We start from the raw sequence: 27,929 nt of genomic DNA on the forward strand, positions 1-27,929 counted from the left end.
AGTGCAGCTGAGACCCATAGGTCCCTACATTTCAGGGGGTTGGGCTAAATGACCTTTGGGGGGCCCTTCCATCTCTCTATGATTCTACAAGATGCTCTTTTTGAAAAAGAGAAAAGGGAAACGTTCCTTGTTAACACCTCCATTGCCATCTCTCCCAAGCTGGTGTGAGATTCAGGATGCAGCCGATTCTGAGATGTGTACTGATTGTCCTCACCTCCGTCTCCTGCTCAGGTAAGAACAGCTGTCTTGTGGTTTTTAATTTAGAGCATTTATGAACCGGATGGTATTTAAAAAGGAAAACTGCCAGGAGCTGTGCATGGTGAAAACAAGGCAATGCCATGGAAATGAAAGCAGAATGGGAAGCTCTAGTCCAGGGGTCAGCAACCTTTTTCAGCACTGTCCCTCAGACCTTGTGGGGGGCAGGACTATATTTTTTTGGGGGGAATGAACAAATTGCTATGCCCCACAAATAACTCAGAGATGCTATGCCCCACAAATAATCCAGAGACCCTCCCTGCCCGTAGACTGTCTGGCCAGAGTGGTGCATGCTCTGGTTATCTCCCGCTTGGACTACTGCCATGCGCTCTACATGGGGCTGCCTTTGAAGGTGACCCGGAAACTACAACTAATCCAGAATGCGGCAGCCAGACTGGGGACTGGGAGCGGCCGCCGAGACCATATAACACCGGTCCTGAAAGACCTCCATTGGCTCCCATGATGTCTCCGAGCACAATTCAAAGTGTTGGTGCTGACCTTGAAAGCCCTAAACGGCCTCGGTCCAGTAGAACTGAAGGAGCGTCTCCACCTCCATCGTTCTGCCTGGACACTGAGGTCCAGTGCCTTCTGGCAGTTCCCTCATTGCAAGAAGCAAAGCTACAGGGAACCAGGCAGAGGGTTAAAGCACAGAGCCTAGGACTTGCCGATCAGAAGGTCGGTGGTTCGAATCCCCGCAATGACGGGGTGAGCTCCCGTTGCTCAGTCCCTGCTGCTGCCAACCTAGCAGTTCAAAAGCACGCCAGTGCAAGTAGATAAATAGGTACCGCTGAAGCGGGACATCACACTGCAGTATGTGCAGCTGCTGACAGGTGGCACTGTTTACCAGGCCAGGATGCAAATTAACATCATTTAAATAGAGGCTAAAAGTCAGCCTGTGCTTTTAACAGCTGCCCATTATTTCAAGCCGGCATTCTCGCTCTCGTTCAGCACAGCTGTTGCCAACCTGGTGCCCTCCGGTCGTTGTCGGACTATGGACTACGTTGTTGTAGTTCGACAACATTGTGATGTTGTGCCAGGTTGCCAAAGGTTGTTGTTTTTAGTCATTTAGTCGTGTCTGCCTCTTCGTGACCCCCTGGACCAGATCACGCCAGGCCCTCCTGTCTTCCACTGCCTCCCGCAGTTTGGTCAAACTCATGCTGGCAGCTTCCAGAACACTGTCCCACCATCTCGTCCTCTGTCGTCCCCTTCTCCTTGCGCCCTCCATCTTTCCCAACATCAGGGTCTTTTCCAGGGAGTCTTCTTTTCTCATGAGGTGGCCAAAGTCTTGGAGCCTCAGCTTCAGGATCTGTCCTTCCAGTGAGCACTCAGGGCTGATTTCCTTCCGAATGGAGAGGTTGGATCTTCTTGCAGTCCATGGGACTCTCAAGAGTCTCCTCCAGCACCAGAATTCAAAAGCATCAATTCTTCGGTGATCAGCCTTCTTGATGGTCCAGCTATCACTTCCAAAAGTGATCTGCATTGCAAATCTTCCTGCTCATTTTGCAAGCGAAACCGCAGGAGGAGGGGAAATTGAGCTTTGCTCTGATTGAATTTTCCCTGGGTGATTACAAAAAACCCCCCCACATGTGCCATCCATCTCCCCTCTGCTTCCTTTGGGACCATGTTCCCACCCCCACCCCCCAAAGCAGCCCCGATGGCTGAGAAAGCCAGTGTCCGTCCCCCCCAACTTTGTAGCACACAGAGCCTGGAGGGTGAAAATTGCTTTCAGCCGGAAGCCGCTGTCCCGCACCACAGGGGAGGCGCAAACAGGTCTCCAAGAAAAGAGCCTTCACAGTTGTGGCATCACCTCAGACCTCTCTCCTTCCCCCCCAGCCTTTGTTGACAGCTTTGGAAAGGTTATTTTTTGCTCCGGACGTGTAAAACGATACGCTTTTGCCCGCTCAGTAGGCACAGATGTGGGGCTGCTAGGGGGTGGGGAGGGCGGCCCCCACTGCCTCCGCTCTCCAGACCCCATCCCTGTCCAAGGCATGCTCCTTCCGTGTTGCGTACATCTCTGTTTTGCTTCCTGAAAGCCAGGGGAACATTGTGTCCATGGTTGCAAATTAATGGAGAGCAGCCAGCAATCTCTCCAGATCTTTGGGGAGAACGGGCCTCCGTCAGACCCCATCTCCAGAGAGGAAAGGGGCTGTCTGAGTGATTTTCCGGGAGCAAGCAGGTGTGTGTGTGTGTGTGTGTGTGTGTGTGTGGAGATTAATCCATGGCTAAATCTGCCGCAATGAGGTTGGAAAAGCCTGCAATTCAATGCCTAGTTAACAGATTGGATCAAAACTTTTGTTCAATCTGTGCAACGCTCCCCCCAGGCAGGTACAGGGGAGAATTTGGTTTGGTTTGCAGCTTTTAACATGAGCTGACCAAAATCGACCCTCCGGTTCCTGAACCGGAAACACAGCTCTCCTTTGAAATCTGCACTTCTCTGAAGTATACCGGTAATTATTATTGATAATTGTTGTTGAGTCGTTTAGTCGTGTCCGCCTCTTGGTGACCCCCTGGACCAGAGCACGCCAGGCACTCCTGTCTTCCACTGCCTCCCGCAGTTTGGTCAAACTCATGCTGGCAGCTTCCAGAACACTGTCCCACCATTTCGTCCTCTGTCGTCCCCTTCTCCTTGTGCCCTCCATTTTTTTCAGGGAGTCTTCTCTTCTCATGAGGTGGCCAAAGTCTTGGAGCCTCAGCTTCAGGATCTGTCCTTCCAGTGAGCACTCAGGGCTGATTTCCTTCCGAATGGAGAGGTTGGATCTTCTTGCAGTCCATGGGACTCTCAAGAGTCTCCTCCAGCACCAGAATTCAAAAGCATCCATTCTTTGGTGATCAGCCTTCTTTATGGTCCAGCTCTCACTTCCATACATCACTACTGGGAAAACCAGAGCTTTAACCATACGGACCTTTGTTGGCAAGGTGGTGTCTCTGCTTTTTGACACATTTGCTCCTTTAGAGGGAGTACAGCCCCTGAGAACGTTCCACAATATGGGACTGATGGTGCTAAATGCTGTTTCTTGCGGCAGTCAAATGAGCTTCGCCAACTTAGGCAACCTCATCTAGAACAGTGGTTCCCAATTGGTGGTCTGTGGACCCCAAGGGAGTTTGTGGCACCTTTCACATAACTAAAACTACCATAGATATATCATGGTTTTCTAAAGTAGGGAGTCCGTGGCTTCGCTTTTGAAACACAGGGAGGGGGTTGGACTGGATGTGGTCTTGCATATGCCCTTAGGGGATGCGGGTGGCGCTGTGGGTTAAACCACAGAGCCTGGGACTTGCTGATCAGAAGGTTGGCGGTTCGAATCCCCACAACTGGGTGAGCTCCCGTTGTTTGGTCCCTGCTCCTGCCAACCTAGCAGTTCGAAAGCACAGCAAAGTACAAGTAGATCAATAGGTCCCACTCTGGCGGGAAGGTACACGGCATTTCTATGTGTTGCTCTGGTTCGCCAGAAGCAGCTTAGTCATGCTGGCCACATGACCCGGAAGCTGTATGCGGACAAACACCGGCTCCCTCGGCCTATAGAACGAGATGAGCGCCGCAACCCCAGAGTCGGTCACGACTGGACCTAACGGTCAGGGGTCCCTTTACCTTTACCTATAAGCCTTTAGCAGAATCAGAGCTCCCCACACAAACACGCTTTAAAGTGCTTTGCGAAGGGCCTCACAGATCCAGCTTTTGCCCTGGCGACGGCTCGTTCTCCAGACGCACACACTTTCTGGCATGAAATTGTTTGGCAGCAAGCAGATCAGGTTTCCCAGCCTGTTGCTCACGCTCTTACCTCCGGAAGCAGCGGCCTTTGACGCTCCAACTTCCATCGCCCGATGCTCTTGAGTCCCACCCCCCCCCAGCCCCAGCGCCCCCTTGCTAATCCTCCCATCTGTTCCCTGTGCCGACACACCACACAGAATCACCTCCCACCCCTCTCCAGTTTATTATTAATCTCCGCTACGGCACCGTTTCCGGAAGAAAAACACTCCCAGGTTAATTTGCGGTCATTCTCCCATTAATCTGGATGGCTAGCTAGGGAGCGAGGCAATTGCGATGCCTAGGATCACAGAATTTGTCGAACCAAAGCCCAATCGCCTGCTTGTTTGTGGGCGGGGGAATTTATTTGCTTGTCCCGCAAAAGGAAACGGAGGCCAAAAGGAATGGCGTGCTCTGAATTATCCACAGTACTCTCCCTTCTTTGAAACTTAACCCACCCACCCTGCAATTTAGTACAGTGGTACAGTGGTGCCTCGCAAGACGAAATTAATCCGTTCCGCGAGTCTCTTCGTCTTGCGGTTTTTTCGTCTTGCAAAGCACGGCTATTAGCGGCTTAGCGGCTATTAACGGCTTAGCGGCTTTAAGAAAAAGGAAACAAACTTGCAAGAACTCGCAAGACGTTTCGTCTTGCGAAGCAAGCCCATAGGGAAATTCGTCTTGCGGAACGACTCAAAAAACGGAAAACTCTTTCGTCTAGCGAGTTTTTCGTCTTGCGAGGCATTCGTCTTGCAGGGCACCACTGTACGAACCTTTGTTGGCAAGGTGATGTCTCTGCTTTTTAAGATGCTGTCTAGGTTTGTCATTGCTTTCCTCCCAAGATGTCTTCTAAAAGTCTGGTAATTGTTGTTCTCTTTGATATCTGGTGGGAGGGTGTTCCACAGGATGGGTGCCACCACCGAGAAGGCCCTCTGCCTGGTTCCCTGTAACCTCACTTCTCGCAGGGAGGGAACCACCAGAAGGCCCTCGGAGCTGGACCTCAGTGTCCTGGCTGGACGATAGGGATGGAGACGCGCCATCAGGTATACTGGACCAAGGCCATTTAGGGCTTTAAAGGTCAGCACCAACACTTTGAATTGAATGATTTGGAGGGTACCAGGTGGGGGGGGGGGAGAGTATAAGTAAAAGTTTCTATGTTTCGTTTCTCTCCTTGTATTTCTCAGGCGTGGCTCCAAGGAGCCTGAAGCTTGAATACTGTGTCAGCTTCTGGGCTAGAAACATCACATGCTACTGGAACCCGTTGCTGGATATGGGCGCTGAAACTACATACAGGCTCCACATCACAGAGTAAGTCTCCTGCCTGTGTCTGGGATGGCAGAGATATAGGGCCACACAGTGTCGTACAACCAGCATGTTGGAATAGTATTCTTATCATTGCTTGACAATTTTGTCTACCTGGGTTCCACCATAACCAGCGATCGCTCCTTCAATGCTGAGCTAGACAAGCAAGTGGCACTGTGGTCTAAACCACTAAGCCTCCTGGGTTTGCCGATCAGAAGGTCGGCGGTTCGAATCCCCGCAACGGGCTGAGCTCCCATTGCTCTGTTCCAGCTCCTGCCAACCTAGCAATTCAAAAGCACACGTGAGTAGATAAATAGATACCACTGCAGTGGGAAGGTAAACGGCGTTTCCGTGCGCTCTGGTTTCCGTTATGCGCCAAAAGTGGTTTAGTCCTGCTGGCCACATCACCCAGAAAGCTGTCTGTGGATGAAGGCCAGCTCCCTTGGGCTGAAAGCAAGATGAGCGCCGTAACCCCATAGTCGCCTATGGCTGGACTAAACCGTCCAGGGGTCCTTTACCTTGACCTTGGCAAGGCAACTGCAGCAATGTTGGCATCCAAACACCTTGAGAGACAATGGCTTGCGCCTCTGAGCGTGAAGTCAGAACACTGCATGAGCAGCCCCAAAGTGACCTCCCTGCGGTGCAAACCAAGGCAGCGTGTCTGGAGTCTGAAGGTACATGCATCCACATGTGGTGGAACTGTCAAAAGATTAGACAATTTTGGGAAACGATTTACAATGAATTCAACAACATTTTCAAATGTTCCTTCCCTAAAAAACCCCGAAGCCTTCCTGCTAGGAATTATGGGTAATAAAATCACAAAAAGGTTTAGGGACATCTTCATGTACACTACAGTAGCCGCCAGAATTTTCATCAAAAGGTTGGAAGGGAGAAACCACCCCACCCAAAGCAGATTGAAAATAAAATTAAGTGCATATTTAAGGACTCGGAACACAATGGGAAGATTGGAGGTGATGTTAAATTGAATTTCAGAATGGTGTACAAAACAAGTTTCAACCAAGGAACGGATGAATGTTTATTTTTATTTTGATAACAACCTTTATAAATCCTTTCTGTTGTACCGTTTTCAAAACTAATAAAACAAAATGTTCTGGGGCCTCCGTTTTTCATCAGCTCCAACCAGCTTCGATAGGGGATGGCGTTCCTGTTTCTGTAGTCCAGCAAAACATCTGGCAAGCTGCAGGATTCCCCGTGCCGGGTGTAAGAGTTTTCTTACCCTAGACTCTACCTACTGAGCAGCTTGGAGCCGCCATTTTTAAATTTCCCACAATCCCCTGAAGCAACGCTGCGGATGGGGCATTCTGGGAAATTTCTAAAGGAGGGCTCGGAGGCTCACCGGTTCTCCACCCCTGCCCCTTGAACCCGCAGCTGTTAAGGAGTCCTCCCTTCTGTTTATTTTTTCCAGAGAAGCTGGACGCTGTCAAATGGATTTTGGCCACACGAGAAGCTGTGCCGCCACCCAGGGAGGCAGTGCCTGTGGCGTCCCGGTGGAGAACCTCTTTGCTTTCTACAAAATAAACCTAACTGCCGAGAGTCGAGGCGTCCAAGTGAGCGCTCCGGAAATGTGCATCCATGGAATGAGCATAGGTAAGCAAGGAAACTCGGGGAAGTCTCCTCGCCCTCTGCACAAGAACCCTGCCTTCTTAGAGGTTGATTCAGAGAAAGAGTTTATTCTGCTCTCCGGATAGCAGAAGGCACTTGCGTGGTCAGTTCACAGCAAGTCCAAAGAAATGAGTGATTCCATGTATAGTGGTGCCTCGCAAGACGAAAAGAATCCGTTCTGTGATTCTCTTCGTCTAGCGGTTTTTTCATCTTGCGAAGCAAGCCCATTGAAGGATTAGCAGATTAGCGCTATTAGCGCTATTAGCGGCTTTTAGCGACTTATCTGCTGATCGGATCAGCTGATAAGCGGCTTAGTGGCTTAGAAAAAGGGGGGGGAAAGGGGAAAAAACCAGCAGGAACTCGCAAGACATTTTCGTCTTGCGAAGCAAGCCCATAGGAAATTCGTTTTGCGAAGCACGTCCAAAACGGAAAACTCTTTCCGTCTTGCAAGGCATTCGTCTTGCGGGGCACCACTGTAGTATATATATCCTCCAGGCACCCTCTCCCCCCTTCCCCAGGAGTGCAGACACGTAAGCTCATACACGCAAGTTGACATCCATGACCATAAACAGATATTCCTGTTTCGGTACTCTTGACCATAAAAGGGTGTTCCTGTTCCTGTATTCCTTATCTTGGGGTAAGAAGGTCACCAACTGTAAGAGCACTCTTGGAGCCGTTCCCGGGTGGCTGACAAGGTCTGTGCGTCTTTGTGGTCAGGATATAAGATAAGACCCAGACGTGCCATCCCTGCTCCACTTTGGAACTGACAAGGCCATTCATTAGGCGTCACGGACTGATAAAGGAGAGAGCATTGTTTATACAGCTAGGTTCCTGTTATACATTTGCTCAAGAGCTCAAGTTAATGGTTTTTAGCTAATGCACCCTTGGAGAAGGGAGAATGGGATTTTGGGGCCCGTTTCAGACTGACTGCACAGTCAGATTTTAGATTTGGGAAACCCATTCCTTCACTGCGAGGTAGGCTAGGCTGAAAAAGAGAGAAAGGGTGTGTCCCCGGTGTCTTCCATCACCCACCGAGCTTCATGGTTGTGTAGGATATTCAAACCCGGATCTGCCCAGTCATTGCCTGACCGGTAGACCCTACTGCTTTGAGCAGAACAAGTTGGCTAGATGGCAAAGCAAGTGGATCCCTCTCCTTTGATCCACTGGCTGTTCAGGGTTGCAGGGCAGGGTGTGGAAGACCCCTTTGCTAATTCTGCAACCAGGTTCTAGCAGGGAGTCTGCCTCCATTGCCTGAGAGCCACCCAATCAGCATGAAAGGGGAGCTTTTCAGCCACTGAGAAGACTTGTCTTCTCGCCTTTCGTGCTGACAGGAGCCAATCGGAGTGGAAGGAGGTGGGTCAGTTTCTAAAGTTTATAGTCTTAAGTTCCAGGCCATTTGATTGATTTATTTTAAGTCCTCACAAACCCTCATCAGCACTGTAATAATAATAATAATAATAATTTTTATTTATACCCCGCCCTCCCCAGCCAAGGCTGGCCTCAGGGCAGCTAACAAGCAATAATAAAAACAAGTTGAATGAATACAACTTAAAAACAAGATTAAAATACAACAATTAAAATATTGAAACATTAAAATATTAAAATGCAGCCTCATCACAGGAGGAAAAAGAAAGAGGGGGAGGGAATCAAATTGGCTCCAAACCAAAGGCCAGGTGGAACAACTCTGTCTTACAGGCCCTGCGGAAAGAGATCAGATCCTGCAGGGCCCTGGTCTCATGAGGCAGAGTGTTCCACCGGGCCGGAGCCAGTGTTGAAAAGGCCCTGGCTCTGTTTGAGGCTAATCTAACTTCCTTAGGGCCCGGGACCACTAGGGTGTTGCTATTTATGGACCTTGAGGCTCTCCGTGGGGCATACCGGGAGAAGCAGTCCCGTAGGTTCAAGGGTCCTAGGCCGTGCTAATTTCTCCTGACAAATCTCTGGGAGCTATTTGCCCTAATATTCACATTTTGGCTATGCGATTTCACATAATATAATGCATTTTGCATGTCATTTTCACGAATGCATGCATTGATAGGGACACTTTACCTTATCAAGTGCTTTTTTTTGTCTGTACGCATTACTTTGTTGGAGGGCCGCATTGCAAAATTCAGACATGTACCAATTTCAAAAGATGGCTGTGATTTGGCAAATTAGGTAGATCAGCTTAGTTGAACAACTTGTAAACAGAACAACTTGTAAACAGAACACTTCAAACCTGCAAGTAGGTGTTCCGGTTTGTGAACTTTGCCTTGGAAGCAGAACATGTTCCGCTTCCTGTTGAGTGTGTTCCGTTTGTAAACTGAGTCCCCCGCTGCTAATCAGCTGTTGAGTCTGTCAGCTGTTGAGTCCTGAGCACCCACACAACACAGAGGTGATATTTGGAGCTTTTGTTTTCGCAATTTTTTTGTGTTTTTGTTTGTGTGGCTTTTCCGTTTTTTTGACTGTGACTTGTTCTTCATTTTATGGGACTTGTTTTTGTGACTGTGTGGAACCCAGTTCAGCTACTGATTGATTGATTGATTGTGTAACTGCAGAAATGGATAAAAGACCCCCATCCAAACAATGACTATCATCAGTGCATGTAAGAGAGAGAAAAATAATTTTAATTTTATCCTCTACAATACTGTCTTATTTATTTTATAGGACAGTACATTGTTCATTGCTTTCATTTTATGGATCAATGGTCTTGTTAGATAGCAAAAAATCATGTTCAATTGCTGTTTTGGGGGTTGCTTTTAAAAGACTGGAACGGATTATTCCGTTTTGCATTACTTTCTATGGGAAAGCATGCCTTGGTTTTAGAACGCTTTGGTTTTGGAACAGACTTCCGGAATGGATTAAGCTTGGGAAGCAAGGTACCACTGTATTATTATTATTATTGCACAACTATGAGATTACTGTAGGATCCAAGAAGGTTGTACAATCTTCGAAGGGGGCGTTGCTGCGAGTATCAGGATGGGACCCCTGCCCTTCTGGGTTTGACACTGCGCCGCTGGATACTTTCACTTCCCAACTTTCTCTTCCCACCCCACATCTAGTGAAACTGAGCGCACCTGAAGTTAGCATCGCCGAAGCAAACAAGTCGCGGTGCTTCTACCTGGAATGGAACATCCCCGGCGATGAGGTGCTGTCTGTGTTAGAGACTGAGTATGAAATCCAGTTCCGCGATGTGGCAGAGACGTCTTGGAAGCAGGTGAGTGAGTGGCGGAGATCTGTTGCTACGTATCTGTGTAGCACCCTGTGACTTGACATTTGATTGAAAGACAGGCCCCAGCCCCAAGGGGCTTGCAAATTGTACTGTGGAGAGTGTATTAACTTACGGTCCGTGTGTGTGGTTTGGGAGCTGCACAGTCAGGGGAAAAACAATGCTGTCCAGGGTTGTAAAGACTGCGGAGAGAATAATTGGGCGCACTCTTCCCACCTTGGATCAAATCTACGCTTCCAGGTGCCATAAGAAAGCTGCAGAGATAGTGCAGGATAGTGCGCACCCCGGAAATGATCTCTTTCAGCTTCTGCCTTCTGGAAGAAGGTACAGGGTTATAAAGACTAGGACTAGCTGCCTGAGAAACAGTTTCTATTCAAATGTGATTTTGGTTTTAAACGCAGGGTAAGGTAGTCTCTGGGACACGGGTGGCGCTGTGGTTTAAACCACAGAGCCTAGGACTTGCCGATCAGAAGGTCAGCAGTTCGAATCCCCGCAATGACGGAGTGAGCTCCCGCTGCTCGGTCCCTGCTCCTGCCAACCTAGCAGTTCGAAAGCACCCCAAAAAGTACAAGTAGATCAATAGGTATCGCTCCGGCGGGAAGGTAAACGGCGTTTCCGTGCGCTGCTCTGGTTCGCCAGAAGCGGCTTCGTCCTGCTGGTCACATGACCCGGAAGCTATACGCCGGCTCCCTCAGCCAATAAAGCGAGATGAGCACCCCAGTCGGCCACAACTGGACCTAATGGTCAGGGGTCTCTTTACCTTTTTAAGGTAGTCTCTATGGGAGTATATTGCATTTAATTATGGGGTACCAGAGTTTTTAGGGGGCTAACCAGGCTGGGATAGCTGGGATAGCAGGCTTGTTGGTTTCTGAATGTCTGACGTAGATTTTCAATTTCATTGTTCTGTATGGGACAATGACAATAAAGATTATCGTATCGTATCGTAAATATGACTGCGTCCCATGCACCGTCAAAGCACCTCTAAGACTCCTGAGAACTGCAGTTTATTGAGGATTCTGGGAATCGTAGCTCTATGAGAGGTAAACTATTGTTCCCAGGCTTCTTTAGGGCAGGGAATGTGCTTTAAATCAACGGTGTATACGCAGCCTGGGAAACATCAGAGGAAGATAGTAATAATAATAATTTATTATTTATATCCCGCTCATCCAGCTGGGCTTCCCCAGCCACACTGGGCGGCTCCCAACAAGATTAAAAACAGAATAAAACATGAAATACTAAAAACTTCCCTAAATTGGGCTGCCTTCAGAAGGGCAAGGAAATGAGTGTTAGGGTGCGTGCGCTAGTTATCTCCCGCTTGGACTACTGCAATGTGCTCTCCATGGGGCTACCTTTGAAGGTGACCCCGAAACTGCAACTAATCCAGAATGCGGCAGCTAGACTGGGGACTGGGAGCAGCCACTGAGACCATATAACACCGGTCCCGAGTCTTAAGTTCCAGTCTTTTTTCTTTTTTTAAAGTCCTCATTAAACCTCATCAGTATTGTAGTGCTAATTTCTCCTGACAAATCTTTGGAAGCCATTTGCCCTAATATTCACATTTTGGCTACGCAATTTCACATAATATAATGCATTTTGCATTCCATTTTCACGAATGCATGCATTTATGGGCACACTTTACCCTATCGAATGCTTTTTTTTGTACGCATTACTTTGTTGGAGGGCCTCGTTGCAAAATCCAGACATGTACCAATTTCAAAGGATGGCTGTGATTTGGCAAATTATGTAGATCTGCCTTTACTTACCAACTGAATAAGAGTACCGTATTTTTCGCTCTATAAGACGCACCAGACCACAAGACACACCTAGTTTTTGGAGGAGGAAAACAAGAAAAAAAATATTCTGAATCTCAGAAGCCAGAACAGCAAGAGGGATCGCTGCGCAGTGAAAGCAGCAATCCCTCTTGCTGTTCTGGCTTCTGGGACAGCTGCGCAGCCTGCATTCGCTCCATAAGACGCACACACATTTCCCCTTACTTTTTAGGAGGGGAAAAGTGAGTCCTATAGAGCAAAAAACACAGTAGATCCGCCTTTACTTACCAACCGAATAAGAGTATTTCACCCGCCTCAATTTGCAGTGGCAGCTCAGCTTTAAAAACACGCGAAGTGCTAAAGCGTGCGCCCCACTCCCCAATATTTCTCCTCCCACAAAGGTCAATCTTACATTGTCTGAAAATGCCCCCGGCTTCGCAAATATCTGCCACGTCGCCCCCTTCACCAACTACTCTGTCCGAGTGAGGGCAAAATACCTCCATGAAGTTTCCTTCGCCATCAGCGGCGGGCGCCCTCCCTGGAGTGAATGGAGCGGTGAGAGATTTGTGAGGACCCTGCCTGAAGGTAAGGTGATCTCTGCTATGCTTAGAGGCGACACTGGATCACAGGGGGTTGGTCTAGATGGCCCTGGGATACCCTCCCAGCCCTACTGTTAAGGTTCCAAGGGGTTGCTCAAGAGCAAGCAGGCAAATAATAATAATATAATAATAATAATAATTTATTATTTATACCCCGCCCATCTGGCTGAGTCTCCCCAGCCACTCTGGGCGGCTCCCAATCAAGTGTTAAAAACAGTACAGCGTTAAATATTAAAAACTTCCCTAAACAGGGCTGCCTTCAGACGTCTTTTAAAGATAGGATAGCTGCTTATTTCCTTCACATCTGAAGGGAGGGTGCCACCACCGAGAAGGCCCTCTGTAGTTTGTGCTGGGTGAATAAAGTGCTTTCTCTGATCTAATAAGAATAAATTTTTATTTCTATCCCGCCCTCCCCAGCCGAAGCTGGGCTCAGAGCGGCTAACAACAGTAAAATAATACCGCATTCTAAATTTCATTATAAAATCAGTTCAAATCAAATTAATGGCAACCATGGGCTAGAGTTCTGTGAGGATTACCAAAGGAGGGGGTCAGGCTGTGCCCTGGCCAAAGGCCTGGTGGAACAGCTCCGTCTTGCAGGCCCTGCGGAAAGATGCAAAGTCCCTCAGGGCCCTGGTGTCTTGTGACAGAGCGTTCCACCAGATCGGAGCCACAGCCGAAAAGGCCCTGGCTCTGGTCAAGGCCAGCCTAACCTCCCTGTGGCCCAGGACCCCCAAGATGCTTTTGTTTGAAGACCATAAGGTCCTCCGTGGGACATACCAGGAGAGCTGGTCCCGTAGGTACGAGCGTCCTAGGCCTGTACTGAACCTCGGCGTTTTGCTTCCGCTGCAGTTCCGTCGACAGGGCCAGCACTTTGGAGGAAATTAGGACACACCGATGGCTATGGAAACAGAGTGGTCGTCCTCATGTGGAAGGTAAGGACGGATATCCAATACACCAACACCGTGGAGTAAAAGGGTTCTGCAATGTGCCAAGAGTCGTAAGGCGGCATGGTGCCAACATCATTGTCTGAGCGCAAGCCTGTTGCTGGACGGGTGAAAGATTCGCCGCACAAAGATAGCGTCTTGAGGTCCCAAGGGGCCGCATTTGGTATATATGATGTAAAGTAAAGGTAAAGGGACCTCTGACCATTAGGTCCAGTCGTGGCCGACTCTGGGGTTGCGGCGCTCATCTCGCTTTACTGGCCGAGGGAGCCGGCGTACAGCTTCCGGGTCATGTGGCCAGCATGACTAAGCCGCTTCTGGAGAACCAGAGCAGCGCACGGAAACGCCGTTTCCCTTCCCGCAGGAGCGGTACCTATTTATCTACTTGCACTTTGATGTGCTTTCGAACTGCTAGGTTGGCAGGAGAAGGGACTGAGCAACGGGCGCTCACCCCGTCATGGGGATTCGAACCGCCGACCTTCTGATCGGCAAGCCCTAGGCTCTGTGGTTTAACACAGAGCACCACCCGCATCCCTGTATATGATGTAGGGACATGCATATGATGTTTGGTGTACAGTGGTACCCCCGGTTGTGGACAGGATCCGTTCCAGAGCACCGGTCAGATCCCGAGGTTTCTGCTGCCGGAGGGACTGCTTCTGCACATCTGTGCATGGCAACCCCCCGGAAATCTTACTGTATTTTTCCGTCTATAAGACGCCCCTAATGTATAATACACCCCCTATTTTAAAAGTCAGCACTAACACTTTGAATTGTGCTCGGAAACGTACTGGGAGCCAATGTAGGTCTTTCCTGGATACCACAAAAGGGGGAAAGGAGCAGTTTTTACTTATAACAGTTGCAAACTTTTCCTTTTGCTTCCTCCCTTCAGCCCCTGACGCCAAAGGAGGCAAACGGCGAGATTCTGGGATACAGCCTTCACTCACAAAAGAGAGGGGAGCCCGCCACACTGCAGTGCTTCACTCCAGACCTGCAGTGTAGCCTTCTCCTCCCGGCAGGAGAGGAATTTACGTTCCTTGCGGTGGCCACCAACATGGTGGGCATGTCTCCTCCGACCAAACTCGTGGTCCCGCCATCCGGCGGTCAAGAAGGTGAAGTAGGAGGGTGGGGAACAGCAAATGCCATTTTTTAGGTAAAGGGACCCCTGACCATTAGGTCCAATCGTGGCTGACTCTGGGGTTGCGGCGCTCATCTCGCTTTACTGGCCGAGGGAGCCGGCGTACAGTTTCCGGGTCATGTGGCCAGCAGGACCAAGCCGCTTCTGGCGAACCAGAGCAGCGCACGCAAACGCCGTTTACCTTCCCGCCGGAGTGGTACCTATTTATCTACTTGCACTTTGACGTGCTTTCGAACTGCTACGTTGGCAGGAAATGCCATTTTTATCTTTGTTCAATAGGCTGGATTCTACTCACATTCGCACAGCAAGAGCTTTGGTCAAGCAAGCAAGACTTCAAGGAAACATTCCTCAGGCCCAGGCCAGGGGTCTGCAACCTTTAAGACAAAAAGAGCCACTTGGACCCGTTTCCGAAGAAAAAACAACAACTGGGAGCCACAAAACCATTGCGACATTTAAAACAAATATATCTCTGGAGCCACGATCTGAGAGCGGGCGGGAAGGTGACATCGGGACGGTGCGTGACTAACGCACGCACTGCCCCCATGCGACGTCACAGCCAGTACAGCGCCCGCCACAGTGAGGAGTGTAGGGGCGCACAATGCGCCTCCTCCCCTCGCTAGTATCTGCCCCGGAGCCGCAGCAAAGATGTAAAAGAGCCACATGCGGCTCCAGAGCCGCAGGTTGCAGACCCCTGGCCCAGGCTATCAGAAGGACCGCATCCTCCCATACGGGAGCGGGTGGCGCTGTGGTCTAAACCACCCATCCTCCTGGGCTTGCTGTTCAGAAGGTTGGCAGTTCGAATCCCCGCAATGGAGTGACCTCCTCTCGCTCTCTCCCAGCTCCTGCCAACCTAGCAGTTCGAAAGCACGCCGGTGCAAGTAGATAAATAGGTACCGCTCCAGCGGGAAGCTGAACAGCGTTTCCGTGCACTCTGGTTTCCGTCACATGCCCCGTTGCACCAGAAGCAGTTTAGTCCTGCTGGCCACATGACCCGGAAAGCTGTGTGCAGACAAACACTGGCTTCCTCCGCCCGAAAGCGAGATGAGCGCCGCAACCCCATAGTTGCCTTTGACTGGACTTAACTATCTAGGGGTCCTTTGTCTTTTGCTTTACACTCATCTCAGACTCATCTGTCTGCTACAGGCTAGTGTAGACACTGTGGTCTAAGCCATTGAGCCTCTTGGGCTTGCTGATCAGAAGGTTCGTGGTTCAAATGCCCATGACGGGGTGAGCTCCCATTGCTCTCTCCCAGCTCCTGCCAAACTAGCAGTTCGAAAGCACACCGGTGCAAGTAGATTAATAGGTACCACTGTGGCGGGAAGCTAAATGGTGTTTCCGTGCACTCTGGTTTCCATCATGGTGTCCCGTTGCGCCATAAGCGGTTAAGTCCTGCCGACCACACGACCCGGAAAGCTGTCTGCGGACAAATGCTGGCTCCCTTGTCCTGAAAGCGAGATGAGCGCCGCAACCCCAGAGTTGCCTTTGACTGGACTTAACCGTCCAGGGGTCCTTTACCTTATCCTCTTGTATGAACCTGCCCTGAGACTTTTGGGGGAAGCCATGTTTTCTGGCACGCTTGGGGGTGGTGAATGAGGGAGAAGGCCTTCTCGGCTGTTGCTCCCAAACTTCAGATCTTCTGACCAAACTGGCGTTTTGGAGTGTTGGTGAGTATTCCGTGACGTTCTTTTTTTTGCTCCTAGCTCTGCTGTCCCCACTGCCCATCCTGGTTTCTCCTGCAGGGGACCACAGCCTCCTCTTACGCTGGCCCCTCCCAAGCAACCCAATGACAGTCTACATTTTCGAATGGGGTCAACTACCCACGAAAGAGGGCAGAGAAGTGTCCTGGCGTTATCAGCCAGCGAGCGTTGGCCATGCGCTCATCACAGGTGAGTCAACCGTGTGACGCAGCAGCAAAAGAAGCTAATACGATTCTTGGCTGCGTCAGCAGAATTCCGGTGATGGGGGGGGCAGGGAAACCCAAAAGTTTTGGGCTAATTTCCCTCTTGTGGAATCTTTTTATTCCTTTCCAGAAGCAATCAAGCCAGGAATGCTCTATGAACTGAAAGTTTTTGCCCTTGTAGATGGCAAAATCTGGGCTTCGGGTTCGACCAGTGCTTACTCCAAACAGATTGGTAGGTGGGACCAGAAAGTATTCCATTATTCCATCCATCGAAACTTATTTGTTGTTGCTGTTCATTCATGTCCGCCTCTTTGTGACCCCCTGGACCAGAGCACGCCAGGCCCTCCTGCCTCCCGCAGTTTGGTCAAACTCATGCTGGTAGCTTCAAGAACACTGTCCCACCATCTCGTCCTCTGTCGTCCCCTTCTCCTTGCGCCCTCCATCTTTCCCAACATCAGGGTCTTTTCCAGGGAGTCTTCTCTTCTCATGAGTTGGCCAAAGTATTGGAGCCTCAGCTTCACGATCTGTCCTTCCAGTGAGCACTCAGGGCTGATTTCCTTCCGAATGGAGAGGTTTGATCTTCTTGCAGTCCATGGGACTCTCAAGAGTCTCCTCCAGCAGCAGAATTCAAAAGCATCCATTCTTCGGTGATCAGCCTTCTTGATGGTCCAGCTCTCACTTCCATACATCACTACTGGGAAAACCATAGCTTGAACTATACATGAGGAGAGATACTCACCGCCAAATCACATATCACGTCTGTGGCCACAGCATGAACCACAAAAGTCATACATCCACTGTTTCATCCAGAATATTTTTTCCCCCTTGTTTTCCTCCTCTAAAAACTAGGTGTGTCTTATGGAGCGAAAAATACGGTAAATGCAGAGTTCGATTTGTGTGTCTATAAACAGATACTCATCTTTCTCCCTCTCCCCCCTTTCTTCACTCTTTCTCCAGCTCCACTCCGTGCTCCGACTCTATATCCCGTCCGAGTCTGGAAGTCCCGGGTCGAGCTGCAGTGGGAGATTCTCCCTTTGGAGGAACGCGGAGGCGTGATACGGAACTACACCGTCTTCTACAAAAAAGAGGGTGACGACGAGCATAGTAAGGATGTGCTTAGAATCATAGAATCATAGAATCATAGAGTTGGAAGAGACCACCAGGGCCATCGAGTCCAACCCCCTGCCAAGCAGGAAACACCATCAGAGCACTCCTGACATATGGTTGTCAAGCCTCTGCTTAAAGACCTCCAAAGCAGGAGACTCCACCACACTCCTTGGCAGCAAATTCCACTGTCAAACAGCTCTTACTGTCAGGAAGTTCTTCCTAATGTTTAGGTGGAATCTTCTTTCTTGTAGTGGAATCTTCTTTCTTTCTTGTAGCTTTGTTCTGTTCTGACAGGGAACACGCCCCCCCCATCACAAAAAATGTGGCTGTGGTTGCTTTAACATTTTTTAAAAAGACACACCAAGTTTCTAGACCTCATGGCAAGGGTAGGCAAACTAAGGCCCGGGGGCCGGATCTGGCCCAATTGCCTTCTCAATCTGGCCCGCGGACGGTCCAGGAATCAGCGTGTTCTTACATGAGCAGAATGTGTGCTTTTATTTAAAATGCATCTCTGGGTTATTTGTGGGGCATAGGAATTCGTTCATTTTTTTTTTTCAAAATATAGTCCAGCCCCCCACAAGGTCTGAGGGACAGTGGACCGGCCCCCTGCTGAAAAGGTTTGCTGACCCCTGCCTTAAGGAGGTGAAAGGCATGTTTCAATGGGTCCAAGTAACTCACACAAAGATCTCAGGTGCTAGATGAGGGCCTAAGTTGCACCTGCAGAAATCTCAGCTCCTTGAGAAACTTTTTTTTATATTTTTAACACTGCCCCCCCCGCACACAAGCAGAACAAAACCAAAGTGTTCCAAAACCAAGGCGCGCTTTCCCATAGAAAGCAATACAAAATGGATTAATCCGTTCCAGACTTTTAAAAACAACCCCTAAAACAGCGATTTAACATGAATTTAACTATCTAACGAGACTACCGATCCATAAAATGAAAGCAACAATCAATGTACAGTGTTACCTCGGGTTACATACGCTTCAGGTTACAGACGCTTCAGGTTACAGACTCCCCTAACCCAGAAATATTACCTCGGGTTAAGAACTTTGCTTCAGGATGAGAACAGAAATTGTGGCGCGGCAGCAGCAGGAGGCCCCATTAGCTAAAGTGGTGCTTCAGGTTAAGAACAGTTTCAGGTTAAGAACAGACTTCCGGAACGAATTAAGTACTTAACCCGAGGTACCACTGTACTGGACTATAAAATAAATAAGACAGTGTTGTCGATGACAAAAATTAAAATTAATTTTTTTCCTTACCTGCACTGACGATAGTCATTGTTTGCACGGGGGGCTTTTATCCATTTCCACAGACACACAATCAATCCATCAGTAGCTGAACTGGGTTCCACACAGTCACAAAAACCAATGAACCGACAAAGCCACAAAAACGCAAAATAAATAGCAAAAACAAAAGCGCCAAACTTAATCCGTTCCGGTTTGACTTCCGAAACGTTCGAAAACCAAGGCCCGGCTTTTGATTGGCGCAGGCGCCCCGGAAACAATAGCCGACAGCCGCGTCGGACGCTCGGCTTCCGGAAAACGTTTGTAAACCGGAACACTTACTTCCGGGTTTGCGGCGTTTGGGAACCAAGGCGTTTGGGAACCAAGGCGTTTGGGAACCAAGGCGTTTGGGAACCAATGCGTTTGGGAACCAAGGCGTTTGAGAACCAAGGCGTTTGGGAACCAAGGCGTTTTGGAACCAAGGCGTTTGAGAACCAAGGTACCACTGTACTCACGGTGGCGAACCCAATGTCCTAATAGGAAGCAGGATCCAGGCACAACGCCACTCTCCCCTCTTGCAACTGGTCTTCAAAAGCATCTCAACCTCCTCTGACTGTGGATGCAGAGCTGGTAGCCATTTTGTAGCCTTCTTCTCGCCTCAGGAACAGCCCCTCTGTCTTGTTTTCCAGCGGCGGTCGTCCTGGACAGCTCCGTACACGGCTACCTCATTGAAGGCCTGGCTCCTAGCTCCACCGTGACGGTCTTCATCGCCGTCGCCAACGATGGAGGGAGCACAGACGGACCCGTCCTGACCATCCACACCAAGGACTCCGGTGAGGGAACATGGTGGGGTTTCCTGGGGTTGCATTTTCCTCTGTGTCCGAAGCGTTCCCACCCTTCCCATTCAGCCCCATGATTGCAATGCGCTCTATGTGGGGCTACCTTTGAAGGTGACCCGGAAACTATAATTAATCTAAAATGCGGCAGCCAGACTGGGGACTGGGAGCGGCTGCTGAGACAACATAACACCGGTCTTGAAAGAACTGCATTGGCTCCCAGTATGTTTCCGAGCACAATTCAAAGTGTTGGTGCTGACCTTGAAAGCCCTAAACGGCCTCGGCCCAGAATCCCTGAAGGAGCGTCTCCACCCCCATCGTTCAGCCCGGACACTGAGGTCCAGCTCCGAGGGCCTTCTGGTGGTTCCCTCCCTGCGAGAAGCCAAGTTCCAGGGAACCAGGCAGAGGGCCTTCTCAGTGGTGGCACCCGCCCTGTGGAACGCCCTCCCACCAGATGTCAAAGAGAAAAATAACTACCAAACCTTTAGAAGACATCTGAAGGCAGCCCTGTTTAGGGAAGCTTTTAATGTTTAATAGGTTATTGTATTTTAGTGTTTTGTTGGAAGCCGCCCAGAGTGGCTGGGGGGACCCAGCCAGATGGGCGGGGTATAAATAATAAATTATTATTATTATTATTAGTAGTAGTAGTATTAAAAACACACCACAGTGTTTTGAATGCATTACAAACATGCAACACCAGATGGCGCAGTGGAGCAGAAAACTTTTATGTACGGTTTTACATAGCGGTTCCCAACCCCCTGTAATTCTGTGAAATAAGCAATGTTGTGGCTGTATTCCTGTGGATGGCAGGGGGGTGGCGGCGCCGGTTTCTCTTTGGTGAATGCCTTGGCCTCCGAGATCTGAAGCTCCCTCTTTCTCCCTCTGCTTTCTCGGCAGATTACGGCGAAACCGAAATTCTTTCCTCCGTCCTTTGCGTGGGGTTCCTCTTCGTCCTGCTTGCCGGATCCCTGGCCTGCCTATGGAAGCATCGGTTGTGCGTGTCCATAAAGCATCGCCTTCCCCATCCCACTAGGCCCAACCCATCGTTTGCTAGGGCTCCCAACTTTTTCTTCTCTCTCTCTTTTAAAAATAACATTCTCCAGAGAGGGCTGCAAGGAATCATTTTGCCGCTTGGGACTGCATGACTCAAGAAAACCCCCTGAACATAGCTGTCAAGCGTCCGTTATTTGGTGGGAAAGTCCCTTATCCCAACGCCATGTCCCGCTGCTGTCCCTTATTGATGATGTCCCTTAAATTTCCCGGGTTTCAAAGGAAGCAGCTCCTCTCCCTCCCTCCCTGCCGGCCAGGGAGGAGGGAGGCTCCAACTGTGTTGCTTGGCTGCCCAGTCCGCCCCCCTCCGGCCTCCTCTCACCAGCCTCGGCCCCCGGGAACCCCTCCCCGCTGGGACTGGCGGGAGCCTCGGGCCCTTCCGCCACCATCCTCCTCGCAGCCGCCAAACTGAGCATCTCTGCCTGGGGCCTCCCCTCTGCCTGTCACCGCTGCTCCCACTAGGCCATACTGCAGCTGTGCCAGCGAAGGACCCGGATGAGATGGGCAGCCTGGCATGGCCTATGAATTGCTGAGGAGCCCTGAGAGGAGAGCGAGGGCAACCATAGAGAAAGCAGTTCAGAGAGAGGAGGAAGAGGAGGAGGCGGAGGCGTGGGCAGGTGTTTCAAGGGCTACAAGGCAGTGGCGTAGCGTGGGTTGTCAGCACCCGGGGCAAGGCAAGTAATTTGCACCCCCTAACCCGTGGATTTGTGCCCCCTAAACCTAACTCCCAGATGTTGCGCCCCCCACGCTACGCCACTGCTACAAGGGAAGGACCGCAAGCGCTTCTCCCATAGATTTGTAGTGGTAGACTAGCATAGATGGTCTGATCTGTGGGTTTACTTCAGGTGCTATTTCCCCCCCCCTCTTCCTCCTGCCCCGCCTGATGGAACTGAGAGCTGCAGATGGAGCACGAGAGAAAAGATACAGAACTGCAGCAGCATCTTCGTAGCTTGGACTTCGTTTTGCGTGAAAAGTGGTTGCTGCTTGTAGTTATTTAATTGCAGCGTTTCATCGGCTGGTGTCTGGAGCAGCAACCTCTGGAAACGAAGGGCTAAAAACCGGCGTTGCTCTCCCAAATTATCCGGTCCCTTTTAACTTCGTATTTCAGATGGTTGACTAAAATCCCTTATTTTCAAGGCTGCTGGTCCCTTATTTTCAAATCTGTAAGTTGACAGCTATGACCCTGAGCCGCTTTCTACACCGGCCTGTGGGAAAGTCTCTCCCTTCTGGGCTACGGCTCCCATCGGCTCCAGTCGTTGTAGCCATCTCAAACTACAACTCCCGCCACCCTCTAGCCACCAGGGCCGTTTCAAACTACAACTCCCATCACCAGCGTGCCAACTTGGGCTGGTGGGCGCTGTCGTCCAAAAGTATCTAGAGAGAACCAGTTTGGCAGAGGCTGGCATGCCCCGTGCCAGGGCTCAGTGGGGCTTCCTCAGAAGCACATTTCGGAAGCCTGGGGCCACCACCGAGGCAGCCCTGTCCACACACACACCCCTCAGCTTGCTTGTTTAGGGAAGCTTTTAATGTTAGATGCATTAATGTATTTTAATATTTTGTTGGAAGCCGCCCAGAGTGGCTGGGGAAGCCAAGCCAGATGGGCGGGGTATAAAATTATTATTATTATTATTATTATTATTATTATTATTATTATTATTATTATACGAGTCTCATTCTGCGAAAGAGACACTTTGAAACTGAACCAAAATCTTCTGCCTCCTAGGCAGACCCTAGATTTTGCTTTTCTCTTTAATTTTCCGAACTCGTTTAGGTTGAAGTCCTTTTTTTTCTTTTCTGTCTCCCACCTTCACTCTTTTAACTAAAGTCTCTGGATTTTTCAGGCTTCGGAAGTACCTGTGGCCACCGATTCCCGACCCGGCAAAAAGCAAGCTTGCCACGTGGGCACCGCAAAAAATGTGTCTGGTGAGTAATAATAATAATAATAATAATAATAATAATAATAATAATAAACTTTTATTTATACCCCGCCCTCCCCGGCCAGAACCGGGCTCAGGGGGGCTAACACCAATAAAATGACAATAAAACGTAATAGAAGAAAGAAAAAAACAGTTAATTAAAATATGAGTTAAAATACGGGTTAAAATACAATTTAAAATGTAGCCTCGTTTTAGTAGTAGCCCATAAATCAAAGCCATAAGGGGAGAAAAACATAAAGGCCAGGTGGAACAGCTCTGTCTTACAAGCCCTGCGGAAAGATGTCAAATCCCGCAGGGCCCTGGTCTCTTGTGACAGAGCGTTCCACCAGTACTGAAAAGGCCCTGGCCCTAGCTGAGACCAATCTAACCTCCCTGCGGCTCGGGACCTCCAAAGTGTTGCTATTTGTGGGCATACCAGGATAGTGTTGTTTGGGTGGGTGGCTCGGATTGGCACAAAAGGGATTCCCCCCCCCCCCGCCCCAGGCAGTTAAAGGCGCCTTCAAACACAGCCTGTCTGTGACCTAAGAGCAGTTCAGCCAATCGCTGAGCAGGGGCATTAGAAAAGCATTGCAGCCCAATTAGAACATGGAACCGATGGCGTTAAGGACTCGGCCAATGGGATCATTGGCTAGCACGGTGCTTCTGTGACATAAGGGCAGTCCAACCAATCACTGAGCAGAGGCTGTAACCATCGCTGGACCCAGCAAAGTGCAATATGGGCATTACGCAAGTCCAATCAGAGAGTCAGAATTGTTAAAGGACGCCCCTTAAGCCCCTTCTTGTCCTGAAGGAGCGTCTCCACCCCCATCATTCTGCCCGGACGCTGAGGTCCAGCGCCGAGGGCCTTCTGGCGGTTCCCTCATTGCGAGAAGCAAAGCTACAGGGTACCAGGCAGAGGGCCTTCTCAGTGGTGGCGCCCGCCCTGTGGAACGCCCTCCCATCAGATGTCAAAGCGATAAACAACTACCTGACATTCAGAAGACATCTTAAGGCAGCCCTGTTCAGGGAAGTTTTTAATGTGTGACATCTTAGTCTTGGTCTTTGTTGGAAGGTGCCCAGAGTGGCTGGGGAAACCCAGCCAGATGGGCAGGGTACAAATAATAAATTATTATTCTTATTATTTAGGATTTCTCTCCTTGTCGCCCTGAGAAATGGAGTCAAGATTATCTCACCTTGACCATCAACGACCTCCTGAGAGTTCTCCCCTCCCAGTCGGAGGAGATGGGGAGGAAGGCGTTTTTGGGGAACCAGTGGCTGGTCGATGTTCCCGGGCCTTTGCAAAAGTCAGCCCCCATGACCAGAAACGGGAGCCCCTCCTGGGAAAGCAGGGGGCAGACCCAGAGGAACATGTCCGCCTGGAGCCGAGTCGACTACTCCAGAATCATCGTGGTCCAAAAGAACCATGGTATAAGTGATACTCAGAGAAGTCCTCACCATTCGCAGTCCTCCTCCAAGAGCCAGGATACTGAAAACTCTGCTCTCGGATCAAAGTCTGGCCAAGGGGTCTGGTTGCAGAATTTCACCTATGAGGGCCTGCTGGGTGTTGGGCCAGGCAGCAGGGCGTTCGGGTCCGTGGGTGAATTTCCACTCCTGGTGAGTCTGGTGGAGGGAATTCTCCACCCGGCTGAAAGCCCGCAAGGGACTCCGAGGAGGAAACCCTAGCTTATCTCGCAAGACCCCCGATACGAGCTTTCTCGCTGCTCAGCTTTATTATCGTAAAACTAACCTGCTGGGAAAGGCGTACGACAAGGCTGTATATTGTCTCCCTGCTTATTTAACTTATATGCAGAATTCATCATGCGAAAGGCTGGGCTGGATGAATAACTAGCCGGAATTAAGATTGCCGGAAGAAATATATCAACAACCTCAGATATGCAGATGACACAACCTTGATTGCAGAAAGTGAGGAGGAATTAAAGAACCTTTTATTGAGGGTGAAAGAGGAGAATGCAAAATATGGTCTGAAGCTCAACATCAAAAAAACGAAGATGATGGCCACTGGTCCCATCACCTCCTGGCAAATAGAAGGGGAAGAAATGGAGGCAGTGAGAGATTTTACTTTCTTGGGCTCCATGATCAGTGCAGATGGTGACAGCAGTCACGAAATTAAAAGACGCCTGCTTCTTGGGAGAAAAGCAATGATAGCATCTTAAAAAGCAGAGATATCACCTTGCCAGCAAAGGTCCGTATAGTAAAAGCTATGGTTTTCCCAGTAGTGATGTATGGAAGTGAGAGCTGGACCATAAAGAAGGCTGATCGCTGAAGAATTGATGCTTTTGAATTCTGGTGCTGGAGGAGACTCTTGAGAGTCCCATGGACTGCAAGAAGATCAAACCTCTCCATTCTGAAGGAAATCAGCCCTGAGTGCTCACTGGAAGGACAGATCCTGAAGCTGAGGCGCCAATACTTTGGCCACCTCATGAGAAGAGAAGACTCCCTGGAAAAGACCCTGATGTTGGGAAAGATGGAGGGCACAAGGAAAAGGGGACGACAGAGGACGAGATGGTGGGACAGTGTTCTTGAAGCTACCAGCATGAGTTTGACCAAACTGCGGGAGGCAGTGGAAGACAGGAGGGCCTGGCGTGCTCTGGTCCAGGGGGTCATGAAGAGTCGGACACGACTAAACAACTAAACAACAACAACAACATTATGGAAGAAACATCGTGAAATAGTAAGATTTGACCGTGGAACCAGTGACCTGGTGCGAGTGGCTGGGCTCTCCATCGATGCCATAGAGATCTCTGGATTTCCGATAGGACCCCTCCTGCTCTTCTGCGTTATTGAAAGGAGTGCAGTATTGCACAAAAGAGCCACAGCTTCCCCAAAAGAATTCTGGAAACCGTAGTTTGTTAGGGGTGCCCAGAGTTGACCCCTCACAGAGCTATATTTCCCAGAGTGGTTTATCAGTCAGTCCCTCTTCCCTGAGAACTCTGGGAATTGTAGTTCCGGGAGGGGAATAGCACCCAGAACAAAGTAGATTTTTCAGCACCCGGAACAAACTACCTTTCCGATTATTCTTTGACTGTTTAAAGACAGCTTGAAATGTATAGTGCAGCTTAGGACTTTATGGATTAAATCTTTGCTCCTTCTTGCGGACTTCCAAATCGTCTACCCAAATATTACATTCAAATGACAATAATACTAATAATAATAATAATAATAATAATAATAATAATAATAATACAACTAGTACAATTCTTTGCAATGCAAGAATCCCAGCTAAACAATCCTAGACAATCCGACTTCTTCTGAAAAATCTCCAGCGAAGGAGAGTCCGTTTGCCCGGCGACACACTTTGTACCGCCAGAAAGTTCTTCCTGGTGTCTAGAGAGGGAGAGAAGGAAGAACGGGGAGGAAAGTTTTGGGGAGGAAAGTTTTGCTCGGAAGTGAGGTTTCTTACGAGAGGCGCGAAGGCAGGCAGAAGAGCTTAAGGAGAACATCTGCAGACAAAAGGATGAGTCACGCTGCCAAAGGGGAAGAAAATAAAATACTTAACTCTTCCTGAGAGATGGGCAACTGCTTCTGCAATTGAAAAGGGCAAGGCCAATGGAACCGTAGGGGTTGGCTTGTGTGTAGGGGGTCAGATCCTGAAAGGTCTCGCTGCTTCATTATTTTGGAGACAATAAGGCTTAAGAGAGTAGGATTCTGAGTTGGAGAGAAGCAAGAAAAAAAGGGGTATTCAAATCCATTGTTCTGCCAAGGAGAGTCGTGGGAGATGCTATGGATCAGAGCCTTGGGGTGGCGGGGAGACTTACCGTATTTTTCGCTCTATAAGACGCACTTTTTCCCTTCTAAAAAGTAAGGGGAAATGTGTGTGCGTCTTATGGAGTGAATGCAGGCTGTGCAGCTATCCCAGAAGCCAGAACAGGGAGATGGAGCGCTGCGCAGTGCTCCGTCTCACTGTTCTAGCTTCGGGGTTAGTGGTGCAAAGCCTTCATCCCGCTGCCCTCCGGAGGCTTCGCGCAAAGTTAGACCAGCTATCCCAGTGGCTATCACAGAAGCCAGATCCCTCTTGCTGTTCTGGCTTCTGGGATTCAGAATTTATTTTTTCTTGTTTCCCCCCCCCCCCAAACTAGGTGCGTCCTATCGTCTGGTGCGTCCTACAGAGCAAAAAAGAGGAAGGGGCACAAAGGGAAGTTTGTTGTGGAGTGGGAGGTGGGAGATGAGAACTCAAGGAGAGTTTGGCTGCAAGATCAGGCACAAGGAATGGATCAGTGCAGGATCCTGCCCTCACCGGGGCAAGCTGCAGAATTTGTCCGTGCGAGGTTTTGCACTCTGGAATCCCGAAGGAGATCGGTTCGTTTGCTTGTCTGCTGTGCTTTGAAAATAAAGCTCAAAGATGAAAACACTCTGCCTGTGTTCTTTGAGAACATCCCCATCAAAGCCAGTAGGGCTTGCTTTTGAGTACAGTGGTACCTTGGTTCTCAAACTTAATCCGTTCCAAAACCAAAGCGTTCCAAAACCAAAGCGTTCCAAAACCAAGGCGTGCTTTCCCATAGAAAGTAATGCGAAATGGATTAATCCGTTCCAGACTTTTAAAAACAACCCCTAAAACAGCAACTGAACATGAGTTTTACTATCTAACAAGACCATCGATCCATAAAATGAAAGCACTAATCAATGTACTGTACTATAAAATAAATAAGACAGTATTGTAGATGATAAAAATTACTTTATTCTTTCTTACGTGCACTGATGATAGTCGCTGTTTGGATGGGGGGCTTTTATCCATTTCCGCAGTCACACAATCAATCAATCAATCAGTCGCTGAACTGGGCTCCACACAGTCACAAAAACCAATGAACTGGAAAAACCTCAAAAACAAAAACGCAAAATAAATAGCAAAAACAAAAGCGCCAAACTTAATCCGTTCCGGAAGTCCGTTTGACTTCTGAAATGTTCGAAAACCAAGGCGCGGTTTCTGATTAGTGCAGACGCCCCAGAAACAATAGCAGACAGCTGCATCGGACGTCCGGCTTCCGGAAAATGTTCAAAAACTGGAACACTTACTTCCAGGTTTTTGGTGTTGGGGAACTAAGGCATTTCCCAGTAGTGATGTATGGAAGTGGGAGCTGGACCATAAAGGAGGCTGATCGCCGAATAATTGATGCTTTTGAATTCTGGTGCTGGAGGAGACTCTTGAGAGTCCCATGGACGGCAAGAAGATCAAACCTCTCCATTCTGAGGGAAATCATTCCTGAGTGCTCACTGGAAGGACAGATCCTGAAGCTGAGACTCCAAGACTTTGGCCACCTCATGAGAAGAGAAGACTCCCCGGAAAAGACCCTGATGTTGGGAAAGATG

General features: G+C 49.4%; 1 protein-coding gene and 1 long non-coding RNA gene across 3 annotated transcripts in view; one reads left to right on the top strand and one right to left on the bottom strand.

The window, feature by feature from the left end:
- LOC310697648 overlaps positions 1-27,929 on the bottom strand; it is a 272,049-nt gene that overhangs the window by 238,602 nt on the left and 5,518 nt on the right. The gene's annotated exons all lie outside the window — the stretch shown is intronic.
- LOC310697285 (interleukin-6 receptor subunit beta-like) lies at positions 165-27,594 on the top strand. 2 transcript variants are annotated; one of them, XM_083483755.1, is made up of 14 exons: positions 165-231; positions 5,182-5,305; positions 6,726-6,907; positions 9,961-10,115; positions 12,298-12,481; positions 13,345-13,427; positions 14,326-14,545; positions 16,272-16,457; positions 16,602-16,703; positions 17,429-17,575; positions 19,492-19,635; positions 20,536-20,632; positions 22,530-22,611; positions 26,702-27,594. In XM_083483755.1, exons 1-14 carry the CDS (start codon positions 177-179, stop codon positions 26,789-26,791), a joined length of 1,851 nt encoding a protein of 616 aa, XP_083339881.1. In that variant the 5' UTR covers positions 165-176; the 3' UTR covers positions 26,792-27,594. The 2 variants fall into 2 exon arrangements, with proteins under 2 accessions (XP_083339881.1, XP_083339880.1); XM_083483754.1 differs by lacking the exon at positions 26,702-27,594 and adding an exon at positions 23,751-24,710.

The sequence above is a fragment of the Podarcis liolepis genome (genome assembly GCF_965112155.1).
Source record: "Podarcis liolepis genome assembly, chromosome: 18".
NCBI classification, from domain to species: Eukaryota; Metazoa; Chordata; class Lepidosauria; order Squamata; family Lacertidae; genus Podarcis; species Podarcis liolepis.